General features: G+C 57.4%; 1 protein-coding gene across 4 annotated transcripts in view; it reads right to left on the reverse strand.

Annotated features, from left to right (window-relative positions):
• The window catches only part of ZMIZ1 (zinc finger MIZ-type containing 1), a 149,376-nt gene that overhangs the window by 14,749 nt on the left and 112,068 nt on the right, over window positions 1-22,559 (reverse strand). For 3 of the 4 annotated variants that reach the window (XM_018042218.1, XM_018042216.1, XM_018042219.1), the window contains 10 exons: window positions 22,317-22,461; window positions 10,973-11,087; window positions 9,726-9,943; window positions 8,725-8,923; window positions 7,505-7,795; window positions 4,658-4,840; window positions 3,632-3,709; window positions 2,766-2,940; window positions 2,145-2,286; window positions 428-638 (listed from right to left, as the gene is read on the reverse strand). In XM_018042218.1, coding sequence (XP_017897707.1) covers window positions 428-638; window positions 2,145-2,286; window positions 2,766-2,940; window positions 3,632-3,709; window positions 4,658-4,840; window positions 7,505-7,795; window positions 8,725-8,923; window positions 9,726-9,943; window positions 10,973-11,087; window positions 22,317-22,461 — 1,757 coding nt within the window. The remainder of the gene's footprint in view (window positions 1-427; window positions 639-2,144; window positions 2,287-2,765; window positions 2,941-3,631; window positions 3,710-4,657; window positions 4,841-7,504; window positions 7,796-8,724; window positions 8,924-9,725; window positions 9,944-10,972; window positions 11,088-22,316; window positions 22,462-22,559) is intronic. The other variant, XM_018042217.1, reaches the window with a different exon arrangement.

Below are 22,559 nucleotides of genomic sequence, written 5' to 3' on the forward strand. Positions count from 1 at the left end.
CTGCTGGGTGACCAAGGGAGGGCGTTAACTCCAGACTTGGTGGAGTTGGGTCTGGGGGGAAAAAGATGATCAGAATATCAAAATTTCTTGCAAATGAGGCATGAATGGAGCCTAGCTTTGAGGGAGACACAGAACTTCCCCAGTGGAAGAAGGTGGTGGGCATGGGGGCAGGTGGGTGTCCAAGAGCTCCGGGAGGAAGTGGTGCAAGGCTGTAATGCAAGAGGGGAGGCCAGAGCATGATGGGCTGAGTTTCATCCCACAGTCCCAGGAGGGGGGTGGGGGGCGGGTGGGGGTGATGAGGACAGTGGCACATTTCTGGGCTGCTTCTGAAAGATCACTCCGAGGGCTGTGGGGAGGGGACCCCGGGCCATGGCTGACCCCACGGGGCGCTGAGGGTCTCCCACCCCCCCACCCCCGGCACACTCACGCAGCAGCAGGCGGTGACGGTGATCTGGATGGTGTTGCGGCCTGGCTGGCACACGTGCTTGAGGTGCAATGGCTTGTGGGATGTCTTGTTGTCCCCGCGCTCGATGGTGAGGGGCGTGGCGTTCACACTGACCTGCACCGAGGCCGGCCAGTTGGTGTTCATCTGCCGGTCCTCGTGGTGGTAGCACTTGAACTGCAGCTCCAGGTCAGACCTGGGGGTGGGGCTGAGGCTCAGGGCGGCGCTGCCAGGGGGCTGCCCCGGGCCTCCAGGTTGCCTGGCAGGGCCACACACCTCGGCCTCACCACGGCCCCCGTCAAGTCGCCCAGGACTCCGTCTTCAGCCATAAAGTCTCCCCCGACCGCCTCCTCTCTCCTCTCTCACACTGGACATTCCCACTGCCCAGGCTCCCCAACCTCATCAAAACCCATTCCAACAACCCCAGTTCCCCCAGGACTCCCACACACTGTTTAACCATAGCCCCCCAACTCTGGCCACTATCTCCCAGCCCCCTGCACGTAAGGACAGAGACAGAGAGACAGAAAGGACAGACCAGCTGGAAGACTGATTATGTCCTAGGCTCCTGAGGAAGAAGCGTCCCAGGCCAGGGCCTTGTCTGGTTCAGCCTGCCCATTCCCCTCCACGGTGGGCCCCAAGGACACGGCCCTGAAAGAATCCCCACAAACGCAGCAGGGACCACACATGCATGAAAGGCGAGCAGGGCCAGTAGCCAGGGCACAGGAGGTCTCGCGGGTGAGGGTACGCATGAGTAAGGAGGGGTGGGTGAGCAAGGCCCCTGCACGGGTGTCTCTTCTGCTGAGTGTCTGTGTTCCCACGCCCTTATGCTCACCCTGGCTGTCTCAGGCCTGCTCTGCAGCCTGATCAGCCTGATCAAGCCAATGGGCCAGCTGTGTGTGCACAGGCGTGTGTGCACAGGTGTGTGTGCACAGGCAGGCGCTCAGCTCAGACACATCTCATGCCCTCAAGGTGCTCAGCGGGTAGCTGAGTCCTGGCTGAGAAGGGACCGAGGGTGGAGATACCAATGGGTTCTGGTGTCTAAGAGGTCCGAGCTCAACTCCCAGTTCTGCTTCTTGCTACCTGTGAGGACTCACCCAAGCTAACCACTTCTCTGGCCTCAGTTTCCTCACTGTCAATGGGGCAAGCAATGCCCGCTCATAAGATCAAAGGAGATCAGGTATAGCAGGCTCAGAACACAGAGCCTGGGCTAGCAGGGGGCCTCCAGACCCCACACTCCAGCGCCAGATGTTTGAGCAGCAGCCCTGCCCAGTGGCCAGCTGCTTGCCTGGTTCAGGAAGGACCCAACCCTGCTCCTGCACCTCTCTCTATTCCTGGCTCTGGCCACATGAGCTACAGTCAGGGGCCAGCTTAGAGTCCCCGCTGGAATATCCTCCTTCTCAGCCTTTAGGTCTCAGCTAGCTACCGTTTCCTCTGGGAATCTGTCCTTGAGCACTCACTTTGGACCGGGGTGAGTGACAGCTGATCCCTACCCTCGGGCCCCTACGCCAAGGCAGCTTTGTCTGTCTCCCAGGCACTGCAGGTTTTCCATGACATTCCCAGGCCTTGCACACAGCAGGGCCCAGTCAGTGATGCTGAACAGGTGACGGTGTCAAACAGGTGCTGTTACCACCTCTCCCAGGCAAGGCCAGGGCCTCAAGGCCGCCTCCACCTGGCATGGGCTGTGCCACACGCTTATACTCACCTCCACATCAGCGTCTGGTGGACTGTGGGCCGCAGGTGAAAGACGTGGTTGCTGACGGCCAGGTTGTGCTCCAGGCGGAAGGGCTCCAGCACCACGCCGTCCCGCACGGGGAACGTGAGCCGCAGCTCGTCATTGTGGTTGGCTGCACAGGGGAGGAGCCGGTGAGCCCCATCACCCTGGCCGCCGTGGCACACAACACGCGCCCTTGGCTGCATGCCCTGCGTGTGTGTGTGAACAGGGCCACAGCAGCCGGGCTGTGTGGTTAAGAGCACAACAGACAGCTCCTGGCATCTTCTGGTCCACTGGACCCCATCCTGAGCATCCCTGCATCCCAAGTCCCATGCCTCCTGTTCTTGCCCCCACCTGCTGTCTGCCCTGGAAGCCCTGAAGACTGCCCCCAGTCCTTTTCCACAGCTGAGAGCCACTCTGCCTCCCAGCCTCCCGCTGCTCAGGCAGCTCTCACACCCTCCTCTCTTTCCACATGCCCAGCCCGCACAGGCCAGCAGTCAGACCTCCAAGTCCCCTGACTCCCGGTGTACTCTGAGGGAAGGGGAGGTGGGGGCATATGGAGGTGTCTGGACAGAGGAAGGGAGGACGTGAAGGAGAGAGCGGGGCGCTCACCTGGGGGCGGCGGCAGAGCGCTCATATTTGGCTTGATGTCAGGCGGGAAGGGTGGCTTAACGTCTTGGCTGGGGGACAGGTATGGGGGGATGCTGCTTCCGGGGGTCATGGGGGGCGTGGGGTTCCCTGGAACAGGTGAGTGGGGGTAGTTTGCCACAGGAACCGGCCTGGGAGGCTGGAAGGAAAGAGAGACCACATATAGGTTACTGGTTTAAGAAATAAGGAAGGAGGGGCCATGGCTCTGGACACAGACCCTGCCCACCCTAGCATCCCAGGGCTGCGACCCTTGCTCCCCCAAGGGAAGAGACACCCTCCCCCCAGCCCCCGCAGGGAAACCCCTTCCTCCACTCTGGGTGCACTCAGGCCTCTGCTCCCGTAGGAAGACAGGTGGGTCTGGGAAGGGCATCACCACCCTTCACTTGGGTCACGACATCGAAAGATTGTAGGGTCCCCAGCCCATTTGGCCAGCGAGGACACAGGCTCAGGGCGATGGAGGACTTCCCTAACACAGTCTGGGGAGAAGAAGAAAGCTAGAAGCGATTCCAGGTCTCCCGCGGCCCACAGCATGACTGTAGGCCATGTCCTTCATCCCCATCCCACCACACTGGGGTCCCCAGGAGTTAGGCGCGAAGGGTCTCCAGGAGCCCCTTCCCTTAGTCTCTGAGTCCCCACATGGTTTTTTTCCAGGGCTGGCCAGGTCCACACTCATTCCCATCCCACTCATCTGAACTGTGGATTCTCCAAGCATCTCTGGCTTGGAGCAGATGGGCCTACTAACGTTCAGAAAGACTGGGGCAGAAACAGTGAGGCCCTCTCTAACACAGTGCACGTGGGTTATAATTCCCAAGACGGAGACTGGAACATACCCTATTGACGTTCCCTTGGCTGTAGTTGCTGTAGCTGCTTCCAGAGAAGGTGTTATTTTGTCCATTAAACTGCTCTGGCTGGTAAAGCAAGATAAACAAAGCCATGGATGGAAGGCTGAAAGTCTACCAGAAACCCTCTCTCCCTCCTGAAATGAAAGTCTTCCAGAAGGACGGGGGATGGTGGAGAGGCCCACCCAGTGCTGGGGTAGGGGGCAGGGTAGGGGCAGAGCAGGTCACTGCTGCGGTCAGTGTTTTGCCTTTCTCTACCTACCCATCGCTACTAATTTAGTGAGTTTATAGAAATAGCAACACCTAATGTGTGAAGTTGGGGTAAAAATAGTAAGCCCACGTAAGCCAAGTGGTGGGTGGTCATGTAAGTTGGCATGATTCATGAGCAAATAGGTGTAAATTATTTCCAGAGTCTTCCTCGCTCCTGAGAATGTACTTTATAGTAATCCCAAAGAAGGAAAGAGTTACGTGCATGAAAATATTATAGTACTATTTCAAAAGTGAAACCACAGGAAAAATCCCACATGTCCAACAGAAAGGATAAAACGCCGTACGGTTCTCAGTAGAATGTTAGGCAGCCATTAAAAGTGACAACCACTGGGACTGTAGCAATAAGTAACATGCTGTGTCGAGTGAAAGAAACAGGTTCAAAATTACAAGGTACTAAGAACCATATAACGTTGTTGGTGCCCACGTGCATAGAATAATCAAGCGTAAATATATTCGAGCGGATACTTTTTCTTAAAAAATATATTTCCTCCATTGTTATTATCTTACATGTGCTATAAATAGTGAAGGGAGAAAGAAAACCATCGTCAGTCCCGTGAGAACAGGAACCAAGAAAAGCCAGTCGTTTCGGTCATCACATGCATAGCTCGGAGCATACAAGGCCACATCCAGCAATCTCCGCCTGCCCCCTGGTGACCGCAGGGGGTGCCCAGGGCCAGGATGGCGCAGGCAAGGGAAGGGAGCTGAGCTGGTGAGGAGGGAAGGGGCCCGTGGGGCAGCGGCACTCACCTTATAATACTGCCCCATGTTGACCGTGGGGGGCGGGTACTGCCCAGTGCTCGGCTGGCTGGGCATCCGCTGCCCGGGGTAGTTGGGAGATGTGAGCGGCCGCGGGGGGTTGGGGGTAGGGTACTGGCCTGGCTGGGTGGGGAACTGGCTGTTTGGTCCGTATTGCTGGTTTCCATAGTTAGGCTGTGGTGGCAGAGAAAGGAGCAGGGAAAGGTGATCAGTGTCTGGAAGCCAAGCTGCCCACCGATGCTGGGGCCGCCTCCTCTCCTCTCCTCTGCCCCTGATGGCTACTACCCACAAAACGCCCACCCCGCCTGCAAAGAGGAACAGCTCAACCAGATGATGCCCGGGGCCCCTTCCTGTCCTGACATGCAGAGATGTAACAGCTGGCCTGTCTTCTCAAGGGCCACCTCCCCTGGAAGCTGTCTTTTTGGAAGCCCCACGCCCCTGGGCACTTTCAGAGCCTCTTGTTCACACCATCAGGAGGGCACTTGATTCCGAAGCCCCCTTTGGGTTTCTCCTGGTGCTTGGTTTGTGACAGACAACAGAAGGCACATCTGCAAAGGTGAGCCCCTGAATCTGGGAGGCTCTGTCCCCCACCCCACACTGAGCAGAACACACTGATGTTGAGTTCTGCGTCGTCCACGCAGAAGGTGGGAGAACCAGGCGGGTGAAGGGACAAGACAACCCCGCGTGGGGAAGGCAACCGTTTCTGGGAGGGGCAGGATCACTGTCCTGGGAGAGCCACCCCACACCCTCTAGTTGCCTCCTTATTCATAAGATCAGGTGACCCTGGGGCACCCCACGTCATTACATCCTGCAGAGTTGGCGCTGCTTCCCTGTCTGTTGAAACTCCTTGTCTATTCGCTGCCTCTCTTGCCCTCTCGGCTCGGAGGTGCAGGAGATGGCTAAGTCCCAGTGTCTGGCAGAGAATAGGCCAGCAATTAATACTTGCTCAATACAAGAAAGAAGGGCAGAGAGTAAGCGGCGGAGGAGAGCCAGGTTTGCATCAGCAGTAAAGAACTTGGTGCAGTTCACATTACTGCCATACGGCAGCTGTTCTGCGTGATGGCGGGATTTCTGTCACATCACTGCAGGACAGGAACTGGAAGCTGCGACTGTCCACCAGCAGAGTCCTGTGCAGGACCAGGTGACTGACCCCAGCCCCTGCCCCAGGGTTCCAACAACCTGAGAGGTTCTACAAGCGTGTATGTACTTAGAGATTCCCAGACAGGCTCAAGCTGTGCAGGCTGTGGCCCCCGGTGTCACAGCCCAGTGTCAGGTACTGTGTAGCTGGGTAGCATCAGCAGTTTACAGGAGATGACTTAGTAAAGATAACCGAGAGCCTTTGGTGTGCCCTGCTATGGCAGGCAAGAGGCGGGGAGCCGACAACGTACAGGGGCAGGGCTGACACCAGGCTGATGCTGGGAATTCTGCTGCCTCTTCTGCAGTCACCTCCTTGGGTGCCAGCAGTCCCGAGGCTGGGCCTACAGATGCACTCCCAGCCCCGCCAGTGGGGACGCTGGGATTCTGAGCACAGAGGGGGCTGAGAAGGCCCTGAACTCGTGTGGGGACTACATGGGAGTGAGGCGCACAGGTCAAGGGCCCCTTCCATCCCCAAGGACAGCCAGGGCCTCGGGAGGTGCCGTCCTTCTCCGGCTTCTCCCTGAGCTGGTGCCAACCTGGAGGAGGTCTGGGCTTGACCTTGTTTGACCCTGACCTCTCCTGTCTTGGACCCAGGGCACCTCCATCAGCGGCCAAGCCATCTTCTAGCCCAAGGGAGCGGTGGATGCCGAGGGGAAGCACACAGACCTTCGATGAACCCGAGGTCTTTGGGCTCTAACTGCACGGTAAGCCCAAGCAGAAGGCACAGTTCTGAGAAGGGGAGGAGCTGACCTGAGGAGCTGTGCATGCAGACACTGGGAGATGCTTGGGATGGGCTCTCTCCAGGTGAGCAATCAAGGTGGGCCTCCCGAGAAGCATCTCGGTGTCTTCTGCAGGTGAACTAAACCTTTACCTAGGTACCCACATAGGCCATTCACTGCCAACCTATTTTCTGAGTGCTCTCTGAAGGCCCTGTGATGCCCCCTCCAGGAAGTTCTTCAGACCTCACGCTGAGTTCCAAACACCCCATCTTGCATCATTCCTTTGTGGCTTCCGGCTTAGACCTCATCCTTCTGGCTGAAGTCCTGGCTCCTGGAGGACAGGAGGTGTGGGTTTGGTTCCCTTGGTCTTCCCCAATCCTGTGGCTGAGCCGGCCGGATAGCCTGATAGGCAGCCTCGCCCCTGGCAGGGCCCCAGGAACATGCTGCCTGCCTTCCAGTCACTTCTCCGAGGTGCAGGGCCTTCAGATCGTCACAGGGCTTTGTCTCCTCTCTCTCTCGGGTGAGACGCCCTCACGTGGGTGTGAGGGATGTGGACCCAAGAGATCTTAGTTCCTTAGCCTGAGTCACCCAGCTACTGTCTGTGCTAAGACAGGAGAGAGTCCTAGGGGCGGTCACTGCCTGCTAACTGCCTGCTCATGCCAGCCCCAGGGCCAGGAGCTCCAGGTACATCCCCTCATTCAAGACTCCAGGCAGCCCCATGACGTGGGCTGGATGGTCATGAAAGAAATAAACGGAGATTCCAGGAGAAGACGTGACTTGCTCAAGGTCTTCTCGATGGGACATGCCAGCGCTGACCTTAAACTCAGAAGCACCTGACTCCTAAGACTCTGCCTCTTGGTTCAGGCTTCCTGAGGGTCAACCCACGCCCTTTTCAAGGTACTGCCCACAGCACCCGTGTCTTCAAGTCCCAGGTCCTCCCCGCTACCCATCCTGCCCGCCGTCTGCCTGCTACCACACTCACCTCTCCAGGGTATGGCCTCTTTATGCTCTGAATGGGAAGGGACTGGGGCCGGGGGCCCGGGTACGTCTGCTGGGGCATCCGCTGCCCGTGTGTGCCAAAGGGGCTGATGCCGGGCGGCCGGGGTTGGTTCATGCCCATGGGAGGGCCGCTCATCCCCGAGGGTGTCATGCCAGCCGCCATGTTTGCGGGGTTCATGCTGCCCCCCATGGAGGCAGGCCCCCGAGGCCCGGGCTGGTTCATGAATTGGCTGTTATACGCCTGGGTGGGACCCATCTGGAAAGAGGAACAGACCTTCAACGGGAGAAGAAGAAAAAAAAAAGAATAAAATGCCACATGCATTGAAAGTGCAGGGAAGGAAGGGTGGGGGAAGTGGGGGGTTCAGGACTGGGAGTTGGGGCACTTTCCTGTGTGGCTGCAGCTGGTGACCAGGCTCCAAAGGACCACCGGCCGCCTGGGCTCACGGCTGCCCTCTGCAGGCCACACAGGAAAGATGCAGCCCGAGGGGTGTTAAAGGGTGGGGCGCAGTCACTCCAATGCACAGGCGGCATTTCCAGGGAGGCAGGCAGGGAACGGGAAAGGGGGTGCGGGGGTGGGGAGGGGCATGGGAGAATGGAGGTGGATGAGGATGGAGGCAAGAGCCCCTTTCCTGGAAGCCCTGGCCCTGCCCTTGTTTCTCAGCCAATAGATACACACCCTCTATCCATCAAGTCTGCCTATCTCTGCCCACCTGCCCTGTTGTTCCCAAACTTAAATCCCCAACCTCCACACCCATCCTGCATTTCTGCGAGGGCTCCCCCTCTCCTCACACCCCATCCCATCCTTCTGACGGTCAGAGCTGGGACCTGGGCAAAATCCACAGATGAGACAACTAGTGGAACCCCGGTCTTCAGAGGACACCAGGGGACAGACTGGCATCGAGGCTGCTTTAGACACAGCCTGCTCTTCGGTTAAGTGGGGGCCAGATTGCAATATGGAACATCCTTCCCCATATAGAGACATACAGGTAACACGCAAAACCAACACAAGCTCCCAAACACCCCCCACCACACTCACTCACACTGACACACCCACACCTCAACACATAACCCCCTCCCTGTGCTTCTAGGAAAGCCTAGATGCACCCTGACACCATCCGCTCCTCCCAGCACACAGACACGGACAGCCCGACTCCAATCCCCGGGGCCGTCTGCTGAGTGGACCAGGACTAGTGTGGCCCTTACCGGTCCATACTGGTTTATATCCTTATTCTGTGTTTCTTGCAAGGCTGCCACGGTGGCCGTAGCTGTGGCTGTGGCCGTGGCGGCTGCTGCTGCCACTGCAGCTGCTGCAGCCGCAGCTGCTGGCTGAGTGAAGTCAGCGGGCGGCCTTGTGTGTGGAGGGACACCCATGCCTGCAGGGGCATTCGGACCCCCAGGGTAACTGTGAGGGAGGAAAGAAGGGTGAGTTAGATGCCGCCTGAACCTAAAGATGAACCCACGACCAGCCTTGGGTGGGGAGAGAGAGGTCGGGCCGTTCCAGGCCCTCCTGCCCACAGCTCATGGAGCAGGGAGGTTTGGACTCACAGCCCAGTGGGGACAGGGGCCTCCTGTGGGTTGTCAGTCCCTCAGCCACTTGGCAGCCACCAAGTTGCCGTGTGCCTGGAGCCCCATCTAGGTCCTAGTGGGTGCTCGCTCCTACACCCTAGGTCATGGCACTCTCGGCCACCACAGTGAGCCCCTTTCCTGGAGGAGGACCCCGAGTGTCAGAGAACCTGAGCCACTGGTCCACGGCCCCCAGCAGGGATGGCAGGGTGGGGATGCAGCTATGTTTCACCAGGAGGCCCCACTGCACCTGGCAGGGCTGCAGTCAGCCCTGGGGACCTGGGAGGGGTGAGGCCACAGGGCAGTCCTGGACAGGGCAGGATGGACAGCGAGGGGAGGGATGGGCGCCTCTGCCCCACCCCACGTCCCCGGAGTGCCTTCCTGGGGTTCCCTGCCGTCTCCCTCCCTTACTCCTGAACCACGGGACTCTAGTCCCTGCACACTTCCGCCTCCACGAGCAACACGGCAGAGTGGACCCTCCTGCACCCCCGCTCTCTCAGCGTCTCCCAGCTAGTAAAGGTGTGACGTAGAGCAGCGTCATTCAGAGGAATGAGAAGGCTGTCCTTCAATTTGACGGGCTGACGGCCCGCAGAATGCCACCCAGCTGCGCCGCATGTGACCTGCAGGCTGGCCCTGCTCACCTGGCCCCGAAGCCCCCGCTGCCGGGGTAGTTGGGCCGGCCGTACATGCTCTGCTGGATGTAGGGCTGAGTGGGGCCGGCCTTGGCTGAGAACTGCTGCTGCTGCCCAGCAAACTGTGGGGAGTTGAGGCCGGGGTTGCTGGTGGTCATGCCCGACGCCATGGGGTTGCCGCCTGGATTCATGGGGTTGTTGGCATTAGCCATAGGGTTCCCAAGGACCTGTGGGCAGAGAGGGCGGCTGTCACCCACACGGGTACCCAAGTGGCGCAGGGAGGGAAAAGGAGAAATGCCAGGCGGTGGGGGTGGAGGAAGAATCAAAACATAGGCAGGACAACAGAGAACGAGGAGGAGGAGGAAAAGGGCCGGGGGCTTTTCCGTGTCCTCTGGGCATGAACAGCTGGCACAGCACACAGTATTAGAAGTGGGTAACCCAGCCCGGGAGCGGGCTTTGTAGATGAGAACGTCAGCCCAGGGCGGAACAAGATGATGCAGGTCCTGCACATGGCTGCCGGTGGGAAAGGCCTGGACGTCTCAGTCTTCCCGTCCTACAAAGCAGCCTGGATGCCAAGGATCATGCCACATGGAGGCCCTGCGCTGCTGCTCTGCGAGGGCCAAGGGAAGCCCAGCCCTCTAGCTCTGGAGGGTGGCAGGGCCCTGTGGCTCTCTGTGGAGCGCGAGGGGCTCCCTGTGGCCCAAGACTGCAGATAAAGTGCGCTGGTTCCCTCCAGGGTGGCAAGTGGCCCTGAGCCATTCACGTGGCCAGGCGGCAGGAAGGCAGGCATGGAGGAAAGAGGAAGGACCAAGAGCGGGAGGCACGGTAGACAAGGGATGTGGGGTGGAGTCTGTCGCAAGTTTTAGGCTCAGTTTTTTCACTGAAATCTAACCCAGGCCATCCAGGGTCAAAGACTCCAGGTGTTGGGACCCTAAGCTCAATAACCTCCAGGAAGTTCTCCTGCTAATCCAGCCTAAATAAACGCGAGCCAGGAAAGAACCCCTTGCTCTCTGTCAGGTGAAAGCCACTGCCCCAGCAAGGCCCTCGGGCTGGGGCAGTGCACAGGGCCAGGTGCCATCCTCCTGGGGCAGGTGTGGGCCCATCCTGGGTGGAGGCGTGTCCACAGCTGGGGGGCGCCCTGACAGCTGCTCTTTCCAGCAGGCGAAGAGCCTGGGAGAGCCTAGCACGGCAAGGTGACCGTGATGGATGGCCCCACCCGGAAGGGGCTGTGGCTGGGGGGGATGACAGGCTCTTACCTGGCTCTGGGATGTGTTGGTCACTCCCCAAACCGTGGTGACCACGGAGAGGGAGCCGGGAGGCTGGTTGGTGTTCTGCTGCCAAGGGACAGAGTCATAGGGGAATGACCCATCACTGCAGAGAGAGACAGAGGAGGGTCCTCAGGGGTGCTGCAGACGCAGGCTCAGAGGGAGGCATGCCCCATCACCCCACCATGCTCTGCGGCTCCTGGCCATTCTCCATTCTGGATCCCCTGAGCCTGGCATGGTGTCCTGTTGTGTGACAGTGACCAGCTCTCCCATCGTCACTGTGGAGGTGCCACCCCCATGGTTGTCTGTCTCCTGTGAGACCGAGGCCACAGGTCACGCTATGGAAGAAGGGACCTGCAGCTCAGTTTAAGCTCTGCCTTCGACCACAAGCTGCTCTAAGAAGTTCTCCAGAGAGAGCCCTGGTTCCTTGGCTCCAACTTCCCCTCAAAACCACCCATCCCTTCTCAGAAAGGGCTTCCCTGGTGGCTCAGATGATAAAGAATCTGCCTGCAACGCAGGAGACCCAGGTTTGATCGCTGGGTCGGGAAGATTCTCTAGGGGAGGAAATGGGAACCCACTCCAGTATTTTTGCCTGGGAAATCCCATGGACAGAGGAGCCTGGCGGGCTACAATCCATGGGGTCGCAAAGAGTCGGACACGACTGAGCAACTAACTTGCACTTCTCAGAAAAGGTCAGCAGGGCCCCCGTCTGAGTCTCGGCTCTTCCCTCCTCCTAAGCCCTCATGGTGAGTTGGCCACCCTGCTCAGCTGACCTGGCCTTTGGAAGGAGGGTCCGCAAGTCTCTTTTTCTTCCCAGATGACAGGCACTGGCCTCCCTGCTGTGCTTCCTCCCTCGCTCCCACTCAAACTCTCATGCACATCCCACCAAACTCATCTCCCTCAGACTCCTGAGACACAAAGACCTTCAGTGGCTTCCAGTGTTCACAAAGTCCCAACTCACACTGCAGAACAGCTTACCCCACTGACTAATCCCACCCTACCCTGCTTACCCCCTTGGCTCTCACTTCTCCAGGAGCCGACCCCCACCCCAGCCATTCCCCCACCTCCCCAGTCTCCTCTCTAGTCCCTGCAGTACCCACCTTGTTCGATGACATCTCCCCAGGAGCCCCCAGTCATCAGAAGCAAGACCCCATGCCCGGCCCTTCACATCAGAAGTGCTCAGTAATAGCTTTCTACTAGTTGCCACGGCACAGATGGAGAGTGAGGTCCAGCAGACCCCAGGGAGGGCAGCCGGGGCACGAGCTCGAGAAGGAGCTGGCGAGGTAACAGCACAGAGGACCCGCCAGGGTCCCAGTCCCCAGGAGTGCCGGGCTGGGGCAGCCTGTCCCACGCTGACTTTTCTAGCACCTCTCACAGGGAGAAAATCCCAGAAGTGGCCCCAGAAAGAGAAGAAGCACCGAGCACCCACGTCTGGGCTACCACCTCTGCCCACGGCATTCCGACCGGGCTGAGGTCGGCAAGGCAGCAGGGGCAGGAGGGGGAAGCGGGCTCTGGAGGAGCACGGCTTGCTAGGAAAGCACCTCACGCCTCTGACTTGCACCCTCATCACAGGAAGTCAGCAGAAGACCAACGTGCTCACTCACGCCTGGAGACACTTGAACCCCAGCAGAGCAGCCAGCTTAGGCCCTGGAGGTCAGACTTCCAGGAAAAGGCGCAGGCCTGCAGGACAGAGGGGCAGGGGCCCCAGATTTGACGGAGTGGGGGTCTGAGCCTTGTGTACTGCTCCTTGCCTGGCAGGGCCCTCGGTCACGTTGGTCAAATCAGGTCAGACTGAAGGGAGGACAGTGTCACTGACTGCCCATGCTTGCTCCTCCCTTGCCCGGACACCCTCTCTGCCTGGACAGCCCCTGGCTTCTTTCCTATCTCTGTTCAGAAGTCACCGCCCTGGAGTTGCTGCCCTGACCTCCTGGGGAACAGCAACTCCACCCCTGTTCACTTTTCCTCTCACTTTCGCCTGTTGTTTTTTTTGGTACCCTGGGTACAAGAACCTGCCCCTCCCTGGCTCGGGGCCCCAGTGCCAACTTCTGAGCCTGTCTGAACTCAGTCTCCTCATCTGTGAAATGGGCATAAGAACAACACGTACCCCTGCTGCTGCTGCTGCTGCTAAGTTGCTTCAGTCGTGTCCGACTCTGTGCAACCCCATAGACGGCAGCCCACCAGGCTCCCCCGTCCCTGGATTCTCCAGGCAAGAACACTGGAGTGGGTTTCCATTGCCTTCTCCAATGCATGAAAGTGAAAAGTGAAAGTGAAGTCGCTCAGTCGTATCCGACTCTTAACGACCCCATGGACTGCAGCCTACCAGGCTCCTCCACCATGAGATTTTCCAGGCAAGAGTACTGGAGTGGGGTGCCATCGCCTTCTCCGATCCCTACTCCCATTCTATTCAGTCTTCAAACTGCAGGTCATGACGCATGAAGTGTGTTGTGACATTGAACCAACACGAGGGGGAAAATGGAGGGAATAAAATAGAAAGCTACCAGCTGTGAGCACAGAGTAAGGAGGAATATCGTCCTTTGAACTGACTTCCTGATGTTACACATGAGCACACACGCACCCTGGGTCATGGGGTAATCTGCGCATTGCTGAGAGTCTAAGGTGTGCGTGGCAAGTTGCTTCAGTCACATCTGACTCTTTGCGACCCTATGGGCCATAGCCCTCCAGGCTCCTCTGTCCATGGGATTCTCCAGACAAGATTACTAGAGGGGGCTGCCATGCCCTCCTCCAGGGAATCTTTCTGACCCAGGGATCGAACTCAGCGTCTTATGTCTCCTGCATTAGTAGGTGGGTTCTTTACCACTAGCACCATTTGGGAAGCCCGCTGATCTCAGGCAGAGAAGTCTGAACACAGGCCTCCGTGGCCTAAGTCTGATGATGTGGCTCTAAGAGAAGACTGCAAACAAAAAGTCTTTCTTAAAAAGTGACACGGAGCGACTTCAGCATTGCTCATGATTTCTGGGAGGAAAACAGCGGGCCTAGACTGGATGGGGAGGAGTCCTCCTCAGGGAACCCGTCCGTCTGCCTGCCCTCTCCCTCTGCGGCCCAGATGTGATGTGGGTCAGCAGGAAGGAAGTGAGGCCCAGGTGCACAGGCCAAAGGTGACCGACAGCTCACACTCTCTACACCTGGGGGTGCCGCTGGGGGGCCTGGGAGCCCAGAGAGCCTGGGCAGGATGGAGAAGCGCAGGAAACAGGCAGAGCCTGCTCCTCAGCGCAGCTGGGCTGGAAGCAGCCCTGCCTTCCCAGGAGGTCGCTGGGGACCCCAGGGTAGCACCCAGTCCCAGGGTTGCCATTCCTGCCTCACAGGGAGGCCACACAGGCTACAGTTTTAAATAACAAAGAGGAGACCCCTGGACACCCTCCCTCCCGTGGAGCCCTTGCCCTACGTGCTCCTGGACGAAACCCGGGACTAGACTAAACTGAGCAGAGCCCAGGCCGAAGTCTGTCCTCTCTCCCCAGAATTCCTGCCCCACAAACTCCCACCAGCCCTCCAGGCTGAATCTGCTTGTGGCTGAGGTTCTTACCCGGCAGACTCAGGAAGCAGGGCCCCTGGGAGCTCCCCACGAGCCACCAGCTGCTGCCTCACCACCTCAGGCGGGGAGGCCCCGGCTCACCGGGATACAGGCCTGTGAACAAGCTCCCAACTGCCCGGTAGCTTGTGGGTGGGCCTTGTGGGCGGAAACCGGCTCCTTCCTGTTTTGTCCCCTCCACCCCAGGCTTAGTGAGAAGCAAACTTAACCCGGGTTCCCAAACTGGGCATCCCGCCGTCTGGCTGGAAGGTTCACCCCAGAGCTCAGATGCAGACTCCGTGTGTGTGGGGGGGCCATGTATGTGTGTCACACAGAGGGGCCCCACTGGCATGTGTGTGCGTGGAGGGGGAGACGGGCACCCGCGTGCAGGGGTGGTCTCGGGGACTTGCTCGCCCCCACTCGCACCTGCTGCAGAAGCAGAAGTGGCAGGCGCACCGACACGGCTGTGACTCATCTCCTGGGGAGACGGCGCCCGCTGGCGCGGGGGAGCTGCTCGCCCCCACAGGCCCATGGTGGCAGTCAGCCCTGCCGACGCCTCTGCCCAGACTCAGACACTGCCGTCGGGGGAGGGGAGGAGGCCCGCTTGGCTCCCGGGGCCCCAGCATCAAGGGCAAGCCAGGCTCCTGGGTCCAACCAGGGTGGGAGGGGCTCAGGCTAATGGAGAGGAGGTCAAGGGGTCTGGGGGTACCCTGAGGCTGTGTCCCTCCTCCGCAAGCACCATTTCACCAGCATACATGCTCAGCCCGGGTCAGAGGTCCCTGGCACTTCAGGGCCGCCCACGGGAACCACTGCTCTCCTCCTGTCCATAGCTGATCTCAGTTCAGAGGGAGGCCCCCCGGGATCTGAGAACCCACTCTGAGTAGTCCTGCCCAGCTCTGCACACCTCCAATCCAGCACGGCCTGGTCTCAGGCCACAAGCCACAGTTCTGTCCAGCCAAACCTGCCCCACCTGCAGAGGCACCAATGCCAGAACCACTAGCAACCTCAGCAGCGTTCTACCTGGCGAGCAACTCCCAACCCAGGGCAGCCACTCCCCTACCCCTGGGCCTCCAGATGTAGGCCTGGGATGCTCCATCCTTACCTTGAAACATGTTACTCATCTTTAGTCTCCTCCCCCAAAGGCCGCCTCTAGCAGGAAGCCCTCACCACACCCACTGACCTGAGCTCCACTTGCTCCTCATATGCTTGGGGCCCGAGTACCTCCCTGCCCTTTTCCTTCTGCCCCAGGAGCCCTGAGTTCTCCGGCTACCTGTGCCTGGCATGGTGTCTTCAAAGTGCCAAAGAGAAACACCACTCCTCTGTGCCAGCCCCCAGAGCGATGTCTGAGGATGAATGAATGAATGCATTCACTCATTCAGCCTGACTGCTGACCACCTACAGTGTGCTTGTGACTCCATGGGCACTGCCACTCAGGAAGGGAGAGGCCCTACCCTCCAGGGAGGGGAACAGAGGAAAGCTAATGAAGTGGCTACATGCTCACGATGCCTCCGTGTCCACTGAGGCCACCCCTCACCACGCCCAGGGATAAGAATAGCCTCTCTCTCAGAGGCAGTCATGAGGATTTAGTGAGCTCACACGGGTAAGGCAAGGCCCAGCACACCTCCCGCAGCCTGAAACTACTGGCTGCTAGTATCGTTATTATGATTCACTGAGAGGCTTTTACATGCAAGGAACTGTGTGAAGGGACTTTCACCCAAGAACTCATGTGATCCCTTGAAGTGGGCTCAACAGATGCCTCTCATAGGATCTGAGGCTCCCAGTCTCACAGGGCTAATTGAGGGCAAGGCTGACAGTAGGTCTGGCCAATACTAAAGGAAATCAACCCTGAATATTCATTGGAAAGACTGATGCTGAAGCTTCAATACTTCGGCTACCTGATGCAATGAACTGATTCATTGGAAAAGACCCTGATGCTGGGAAAGATTGAAGGCAGGAGGAGAAGGGGACGACAGAGGATGAGATGGTTGGATGGCATCACTGACTCAATGGATGTGAGATTGAGCAAACTCCGGGAGATAGCGAAGGACAGGGAAGCCTGGGGTGCTACAGTCCATCGGGTGGCAAAGAGTCGGATCCGACTTAACAAGTGAACAAGAACAGGGAGCTTAGAGTCCGGTAAGGTGGCACGTCCCTTTACAAAGATGGCAATGATGCAAGCAAGTGCTCATTACAAAGGCGATCCAGAAGTCCATGAGAACTCCAAGAAGGGGCAGAGCTTCCCAAAAATTCTTGGGGAAGTTGTCTTTCAGAAGCCACCCAGTGAGGGCATACAGGGGACATAAAGTTATACTTCAAAGACTGGCTGCAGACGAAACCCAAACAGTGTCCCAGGAAAAAACACTTTAATACATCACATCCCTAGCTTTGGCCTGGACCGAGTGTATTGGCAGATATTCAAGGGCTCTGACTAAACTTTTTTTAGCTAATGTTAAAATGGCAGAGGGAGGCCTCTCAGCCCAGTGGTTAACTATCTAAGCTCTGAGCTTAAGATTCTTTGAGGTCAAACCTTGACTATGGCTGGCCACTGATGATTCCTATGACCTGAGAAATGTTACTTAAGTCAGCCTCAACGTTCTCATCTGTAAAGTGGGACTAATACTCTCTTAGGATGAAACATACAAATACAGGTAAAGTTTAGCCCAGTGCCTCGCAGTCAGGTGCTGCTCAGCTGTGCCTATGCCTTTCCCTCCATTTCTCCAGCTCAAATGGGATGAAAGTACTCATATTTATTTGATGATACAATGATGGCACTTAGAAGTTTTGCAAATAGGCTATCAATGGGAGGGGGTGTTTTATCATTCCTGCCTGTTGAACTTGTGTTCCAAGCCTCTGAGGCTTTCCTCAGTGGGCCTCTGCCTTGTTTCTCTATCTAGCAAACTCCTATCTATACTTTGAAGCCCAGCCTGGATGTTCCCTTCTGTGACTCTCCAATGCAGAACACCAATGGCATTTTCCTCTATTCCTTAAGCACTTTTTTTTCCCATATATTTTACAAAGAGCTCTTCACACTGCAGTTACAGCAAACAGTTTATCTGTCTGTTTGCCAGCCCCATGGGCACTGACCGATGTTTGCTAAATTTGAGAAAATGAGTAAAGAGGGAACTATGACTGTCAGTTCTTGGGCACCTCCTGTGTAGAAAGTATCTACACAGACATTCAAGGAGCGAAGAAGAAGGGAGGGCTGAGTTATTTCTTCCCTTGCACTTCTAACAGCCACTTTATTTGGGGGAAATAACAAATTCCTATTAAGGGTATTGTCAGACCCTAATTAATTTCCCTGATCTGGCTATATTGGTCCCATCTCTGCACAAGGCTGTAGCGTTACCACTAATGAAACACCAAGCCGGTGAGGAGCTGAAGCTCCCACCCTCTTTAATTTAGGGGGACCATTACCAGCGCTCTCCATCATCACAATTACTGGGGACCGCTTCCTTCCCTCCCTGCGGTGAAACTCGGAGAGGAACTTGTGCAGCTAACTGCGTATTAGAAGGTTTTAAATTTTTTCCAGGGGAAGGAGGAAAGGAAAAGATCCTTGCATCTTGGCAATCTGGAACTGATGGAGCAGGATTTATAGATCCTCCAACCTCCCTTTCATTGCTTCTTTTTTCCTAGGGGTAAGAGGGGGATCTATAACAAACAGCTTTCGGTGTGGCTGTGCAAAAAAAGAGCTAAAAATGAAAGCTGCAAAGGCGGTGTGATGGTACCAAGGAAAGACAAGCACCAGGGGTCAGCTTTACTAGATTCCTTCTTTGTGAGCTGGCCGTGAATGAGGACATTTGAGTCTGGTGGCACCCGGCTGAGGGTTCAGGGAATAACAACTAGTCCGTGGAGCGACCTGTGCCCAGGCATGGTGACAAGTGTGTTGTTAAGTCCTGTGCTGCGCTTGTTCCATTTTTACATATGAAGAAACTGAGGCAGAGAGAGAGGTTACAGAACAGCCCAAAGTGACCCACCTAGGAGACAGCAGAGCTGAAACTAGATGCCCAGCAGCTTGGCTCCAGGGCGTAGACGCCACCTGCTGCACAGACCGCAGCCCTGGGGCTGCCCAGGGCCCAAGGGGAGCCCCAAGGCCCCTCCCAGGAAACTCCCCTCTGGGAGCTGCAAACCCCTCACCTGGAAGAGGAAGGGTGGCACCCCTTGGTCTTGGAGGCTTCCCCAGCTCTGGTGGACTTTGATTGTTATCAAATTAAGGGTGTAAACAAGATTTATTAGGCTTTCAACTACCTTCGTGGCACTGATTTGCATAAGGACAATGTGTTAATCACAATGGCTTCTTGAGTCACTCGTTAAAAATCTGGGAGAAGGCAGAAATCTTTGTAGGCATCAAGTCTGGGTCACCGCAGGGACTATTAAGGGATCCTGCTGCCTGGCCCCAGCTGCCCTGGACTGACCTTGCCCTGGCCCCTTCTATGTAGCACTCTGTGGGCATCTGGCAAGTGGAAGGAAGGCCCGTTGACAGCTCAGTGGTCAGGACCAGACAGGGACGAATCCACAGTGCTCCACAAACCACTGAGCTCCAGCCAGACATGCGGGTACCCAGGGTTCCTCCCAACTGCCGACATGCTCAGAGGCTGGTTCCAGAGGTCAGAGGCACAGGCTCCGACTCACAGAGTGATGCTGCATTGCCGACCTCCATGGCCTGTAATGGATGTGACCATGATGCCTGAACTACGGGAACACAACAGTCACAGCCTCCCCCCGCTACAGCCTGGGACTTTGAGCGTCTTGGCTCCCTGACCCTTTCCTGTTTGCTTGTCTTCAGAGAATTCAGACAAGGAACCCTGCATCTTGGAATAGCCACACACCTCCAAGTACCGAATCATGAACACGCAGGGTCCCTAAGCTCACCCCCACCCAAGTTTCCTTAATGAAAGGCAGAGAGGAGCTTCCTCCCTCTAAGTCACCAGACACAGCTGTGGAGGAGGGCGGGCACAGAGTTTCCTACTGTGACAGCACCTGACTTTCTCTTCCACTTCCTTTACTTCTCGTTTGGGAAATTACAGGAGGGACTTAGAAGGTGAGGCACCCCAGTGGAGTTTCTCTAAAAATGAGAGACTCACCACTTGGAGGAAATTCACGACGTTATAGGCAGAGAGCAGGCGCTCTCCAATCACAGGCCACAACGTGCCCTCAGAACAGCTCTGGCCTGAAGGGACATGGGTTGGACCTTGTTCAACAGATGACACTTCTTTCTGGTCTCAACTGCCCCACTATCAATTGGGAAATGGGGCGAGGTGTGGATCAGGATCGGGTTAATGAGTAGAAACCATGTCACCAGTCTTGAATGGCCAGCGGGGAGGAGGGTGAAGGGCAGAGCGCTGTGTGTGGTTCACTGCCCTGCCCCTTCCTGGCTGTGTGTTCTTGGGGAAGTCGCTGTCCCACTGGGGTTTCCCTCCCAGTTCTGCCAATGGAGTGAAGGATATTGCCCAGAACGCCCATTGCCTTGCTGTGCTGCTATTCATCAACACTTAGCAAGTCTACCCGCAGGCAGAGCTCTCCCTTCTCTCAGAGGGCACCGCTTTGGCCTCTCTAGCACCCCATGGGCATGCACAGGAGGCTGAAGCGGGTGCACTGGGTGCCAGACAGTGGCTCTTTAGTCACAGCATTTCTTGAAAAAGCCATCACATTCTGGAATGCCATCCAAGTCCTTCAAGGTCAAGGACCAAGTCCTTCAGGGTCAAGGTCCACCTCCTCTGGGCAGCCTCTTGACTGTCTCAGCCTGGCCACCTTCCTCCTAGACAACCCCAAAGCCAACCTGCCTGTCACCAAACCCTAGCTTTGCCTTGATCTGCCAGCTTGCAATTTTGCCTCACCTAGTCTTTCTTCCTCAACCAGCGAGAGTCAGCTTCTGGAGCAGAGACCCCCTTCATCTGTTTAATCCCAGGACCAGGCAGTCTCATGGTTTCAGCTCAACTCAGCAAAGACCTGGCCAAGGGCTGGCTGTGGTCATGGCCAGGCAGGTCTGTGGCAGGTCTCCAGAGGAGCTGGCCTGCCATCAGCAGCAGCAGCTTTACTGAAACGGCTCAGAGGAGGGGTGGCTGAGAAGGATGTGAGATGTGGGATGATGAGACGCAGGATGATTCTGGCAGGACAGAGAGTTAAGGAGCTAAAAGGTAACAAGGGTAAATGCAAAGTGTGTGGCTTGGATTGCACCGCCTGTGCTCAGTGGCTGGCAGCACTCAGCCGGAGAAGACCTGTGGCTTCTAGCCAGGCCGGGGTCAAGCGGGGGAAGGTAGATGAAGGAGGGTTTGGCCTCAAGAGTGGTGGTTCTCAACCACAGGTGATATCTCTGTCCTTTAGATGTGTGAGAGTCCTTTAGCAATGCCTGCTGCTGCTGCTAAGTTGCTTCAGTCGTGCCCGACTCTGTGCGACCCCATAGATGGCAGCCCACCAGGCTCCGCTGTCCCTGGGATTCTCCAGGCAAGAACACTGGAGTGGGCTGCCATTTCCTTCTCCAATGCATGAAAGTGAAAAGTGAAAGGGAAGTCGCTCAGTGGTGCCTGACTCTTAGCGACCCCATGGACTGCAGCCCACCAGGCTCCTCCGTCCATGAGATTTTCCAGGCAAGTGTACTGGAGTGGGTTGCCATTGCCTTCTGCAAGCAATGCCTGGGGGGGGGGGGTCACTATAGGAACTGAGTGGGCAGGAGCCAAGACATGACATGCCCCACAAAGTCCTGCACATAAAAAACTACCCTGGCCCAAAAGGCCAATAGTTTCTCACCCCCAGAAACAGCCACAGAAGGGGGTTGCTCTAAGCGTCTGAGCTGTCAGACGGAGGGTGCAATGAGGCAGCGACCCTGAGAAGGGGTGGGGGGCTATGTGGGGAAAAGCGCTTCGGAAGGAGGCAGGGACCCAACCCCCATCCTGCCCGAGCAGGTGCTGGACCCGAGGAGCTCTAAGTGCCCCTTTTGGCTCCAAGAATCAATTGCCTCTAATTCGATTTATGAGCATGGCCAGTACCCGACTTCCCGGCAGCGCCCTGGTGGTGTGACCCAGGTCTCCTGCAGCGCACTCTGGGCTGCAGGTGCCACGGTCAGGCTGGGTAATGAGTGTGGAGCGCCGACTGCGAACGCCCCTCCCTGTGGTCAGCAGGGACTCACACTGGGAGAGCAGACAGCGCGGCAGGCCCTGCTGTTCCAAGGTCGGCCTGCGGGGCGCTCCGAGAGAACAGCCCTGCTCAGCGAGGGGCCTGCGAGCTAATTAACTAGGCCGCTGGCCAGTCCTGACCACGTGCTCCCTCTGGGGTTGGTGGAGGGCAGACTGGCCAGTTCCTCAGTGCCTGGCGCCTCTGGCAGGCCCCGTATCACCTGTGATGCTGGGTTTCCGTGGCCCTGGCCCTGTGTGGAAGGCCCAGCCTCCCTTGACTCCTGCGTGGGTGGCCTGGGCCGTGACCTTCAGCCCAGTGACCTTCCTGAATGCCTCCCAGCCCTGCCTATGATTCTGCTCAGGAAACAGGGAAGGCTCTGGGTTTAGGGATGCTAACTTTCTACCTAAGTCCAGAACCTTAAGGAGAGACAGCTCTCCACTGAAGGGATCAAGCAGTCAGGCTGGATAAGACGGCACTTTCAACTTCTGTTTTGATGGGGGACAAACAGCACTCACCCATGAGGATTTAAAATACGACACCCGGATTTTAGAAAATGTACTGCCCTCCTGACTATTCAGGGGTCCCACCCCAGTTCTCTCACCTTGGGACATGTCCACGACCTGGGGGCCCGAGGGGTGGCTGTCCAGCACCCACCCAAGCGGCGCCTGGCCCCACCCCAGGTGGCGCATGCCCACTCACCTGTGCGACAGAGTGGGTTTCATGGAGCTCATGGAGTTGAGGGGGGGCTGCATGGGGAGTTTCCCGGGGGGGTCGCTCTGGCGGCTCTTCTGATGTCGGAGCAGCAGCAGGCGGCCGAGCTCCTCGCACCAGGAGGACAGCAGGGCTGCAAGGAAGGACAGGATGGTCAGCGAGCTCGTGACTGGCCACTGCGCCTTGCTGCGCCTGGCCCATCTCGCCCACCCAGGCTGGGCGCTCCCCACG

Source organism: Capra hircus, chromosome 28 (assembly GCF_001704415.2).
Source record: "Capra hircus breed San Clemente chromosome 28, ASM170441v1, whole genome shotgun sequence".
Taxonomy (NCBI): Eukaryota; Metazoa; Chordata; class Mammalia; order Artiodactyla; family Bovidae; genus Capra; species Capra hircus.